The following is a 2891-nucleotide window of genomic DNA, read 5'->3' as shown; positions in this document are numbered from 1 at the left end:
AAGCAGAGGTTTGGATTTAGTTTCTCTCAGTGACACAGCAGTTAAAGAGGGGTGAGCACACCCGTTTGATGTTATCTGGGGAAGCAAGAAATGAGCATAGCCAGCACGGCCACGCCGCTCCCCTGCTAAGCCACCCGCAACGTCTGCCCACACAACAGCAGCAGAGAGCACAACGTATCTCCTTGCAGCATCCACCCCACCATGGAAGTAATAACGGCTTTTGGGCTTTTTGTGCTCCCAGACCCTGACAACCCACGGCCTGACGTACTCACGCGTGCTGGTGCCTGGTCCGGGCTTCCCATCGCGGCCAGGTTTCTGGCATAGCTTTAATAAACCATCAAACTACCTAATTTGAAAGCAAGGTGAGGAGGAGGAAGAGAGAAGGTAAGTATGAACTATTGCATAAACTTCATAAACCAAGACAACCGGTCACAATTCTGTCCAACCGAGCCTATGATCCTCCTCAGGATGCACAGAAACTGTTCAAAGCATAAATACCCAATGAATACCAAGCCTGCACAGTAAGGCTGGTTTATTCTCTCCGTAGGAGCTTAACGAGGGTCTCACTACTTTGCTTACATTTTGCTTCCATGCACAAGAAGTCTCTGAGATGTATTTATTCCATTCACACGAATAAACAATTTCATGTACTTAAAAGAAAAAAAAAAAAAAAAAAGGAGAAAGACGGCAGCACAGAAAGTTTTCTTCATCACAAAGTGTTTTTCCATCAGGCAATTATTTATAAGAACTTTTGTTAACACTGGAGTTTAGGCTCTGGAACAAAGTAGATATATTGTTTACTAGCTTTGCCAGTCAATCTTCTCTTACAAAACCTCTCCCTTCCCCCTCTCCTTTTCCAGCCAAGTCAGTCCCTTGAATAGCTCAGGAGTTTCCTTTGTCCCCAAGATCTCCTTTTCCACAAATCGTCCCTTGAATAATGCCATCTTCAATGTAGTGCCCTGAGGTATCCGTGCTCCTGCAGGGAACTGTCGAGGGGATCCGTGATGAGCGTCTGTCCTGGCTCTTATCCTCAGAGGAGCAGCAAATCATCCTTTTCATGGTACCCCACATCTCATCATCTTTGTATGAATAAATTATTGGATTCATGACAGAGTTCAACAGGGCCAGGAGAAGAAACCACCTTTTAACATTTTGAATCCCACAGTAGGTGCAGTTCAGACCATCGAGCAGTAAGACGACCAGGCCAGGGGTCCAGCAGACAACAAAGGCACCTAAGAAATAAAGGAGACAAAAAAATATAAAAATTACTTCAAACTGCTAGGGGGTTGGGGTTTTTTTTGCACCTTACAAGATTATTGGGTTCATCAAAATTCCACACAAAAATGATAAAAGCAGGAGAGGACAAAATTCTAATGACAGTAGCAAAATTATATCTACCATAGCTTCTCTGCCAAGCCCTGAGCAGGGGCTCCCCTGCCGGGAGCAAGAGCCCAGCTGCAGACAGCATCAGCTCCAACACGAGCAGGGAGAGGCCATCACAACAGCGGTTCATCCACACTGATAAATAAACAAGAGCTCTGGAGCATTAACAAGCAGAGAACTGGCGCTCGGGACGCAGCCTTCCTCCCTCTTCATTTCTCTCGTATGCTGGAGGAGAAGACCCCGGACGGCTTCCACCACTGCTGCACAAGGATCCGAAGAGGAGACACATCTTCTGCCACACTACGGCTGGCTCTGCAGAGCTACGGGCACGCTGCCCAATTCATAAAACAAAAGTCACATAATTTAAACACATCCTGACTGGAAACGCTATGGCTAGCGTCGGCTGCATGCCGTCGCCTGCAACATGCAAGCTCTGCCGGCTCCCCGGCCGGAGCAGCAGCCCACTGCTCTCCGCTGCTCCCTCCTGGGGTGTGCACACCGGGTTCGTGAGACCCAACAACTCGGATCCAGGAAACAAATTCAGTGGTTGAGAGAAAGAAACACACAGATGAGTTAGCGAAGACGAACCAAAGAACGCAGCAGCCAGAGCAAAGAAACGATGAGTTAGCGAAGATGAACCAAAGGATGCAGCAGTCAGGGCAAAGAAACGAAGCAAAGAATGGAATAAAAAGCAAAAAAAAAAAGACAAAAGGGATGAGGAAGTAAGAGTGTGGCAACGGGGGAACAAGAAAACTCTGCAAGAGAGGCATTTCCCCAAAACATAGCGAGAAACCGCAGGACAAGCCCCGGAGCAGCAGAGTTCTCCTCGTGTTTCAGCTGCGAGGCAGGAATGACAACCGGCCCTGTGAGAAAGCAGTGAGGCACAAGGTGATAATAAAAGCTGGAAGAGAGAGCATAGGATGACACAGTCCTGTCCCACCAGCCTCTCAAAATAAAAAAAAAAAATAAATAAATTAAAGAAAGGGGGAATAAGGGAGAAAGGATCTTAGAGTGAAGACAACATGAAGAAGGCATAAAAACCCCAGCTTAGGAGGAAGTTGAGTATTGCGTTTGCATCTTTCCGCGTTACTGCCCATCCCCACAGAGGCAGGGGCGTGGGCAGGACCGCTGGGGAGGGGGAACCTCGCCACCAAACACAGCCCTCGGCCAGGAGTTTGGGAGGGGTCCTGAACTGCCCCGGCTGCCCTCCCGCTCCCCCCGGCACCGGCACCGCAGCCCGTCGTCCCTCGCCTTGAGCCCAAGGAAGGAGTAGCCATATGCATGATAATACTAACTTAGCACAAGCCACAATTGCTGTCTGACATACAGAAATAGAAAATTACAACTCTGCGCAACTGTCGCCGTTTGAACAACGTGCTGAGGAAATTCCGATCATTTATAACAGCAGAGTTTCCCCCTTTTTGGGGCTTAGAGAAAAAAAAAAAAAAAATCAAACAAATAAGGATGATAGCAGCTACATGCTAAAAAGCTCTCCTGGGGGTGTTGGT

The 2891-nt window shown here is 48.0% G+C and overlaps 1 protein-coding gene across 1 annotated transcript in view; it reads right to left on the bottom strand.

Moving 5' to 3' along the window:
- Positions 1 to 620: 620 nt before the first annotated feature.
- LPAR3 (lysophosphatidic acid receptor 3) overlaps positions 621 to 2891 on the bottom strand; it is a 15382-nt gene continuing 13111 nt past the window's right edge. The window contains exon 3 of the mRNA XM_009635085.2: positions 621 to 1232. Coding sequence (XP_009633380.1) covers positions 883 to 1232 — 350 coding nt within the window. The 3' untranslated portion in view covers positions 621 to 882. The remainder of the gene's footprint in view (positions 1233 to 2891) is intronic.

The sequence above is a fragment of the Egretta garzetta genome, unplaced genomic scaffold (assembly GCF_000687185.1).
Source record: "Egretta garzetta isolate BGI_Z169 unplaced genomic scaffold, ASM68718v1 scaffold43, whole genome shotgun sequence".
NCBI lineage: Eukaryota > Metazoa > Chordata > Aves > Pelecaniformes > Ardeidae > Egretta > Egretta garzetta.
This window is presented reverse-complemented; position numbering and strand designations above follow the sequence as displayed.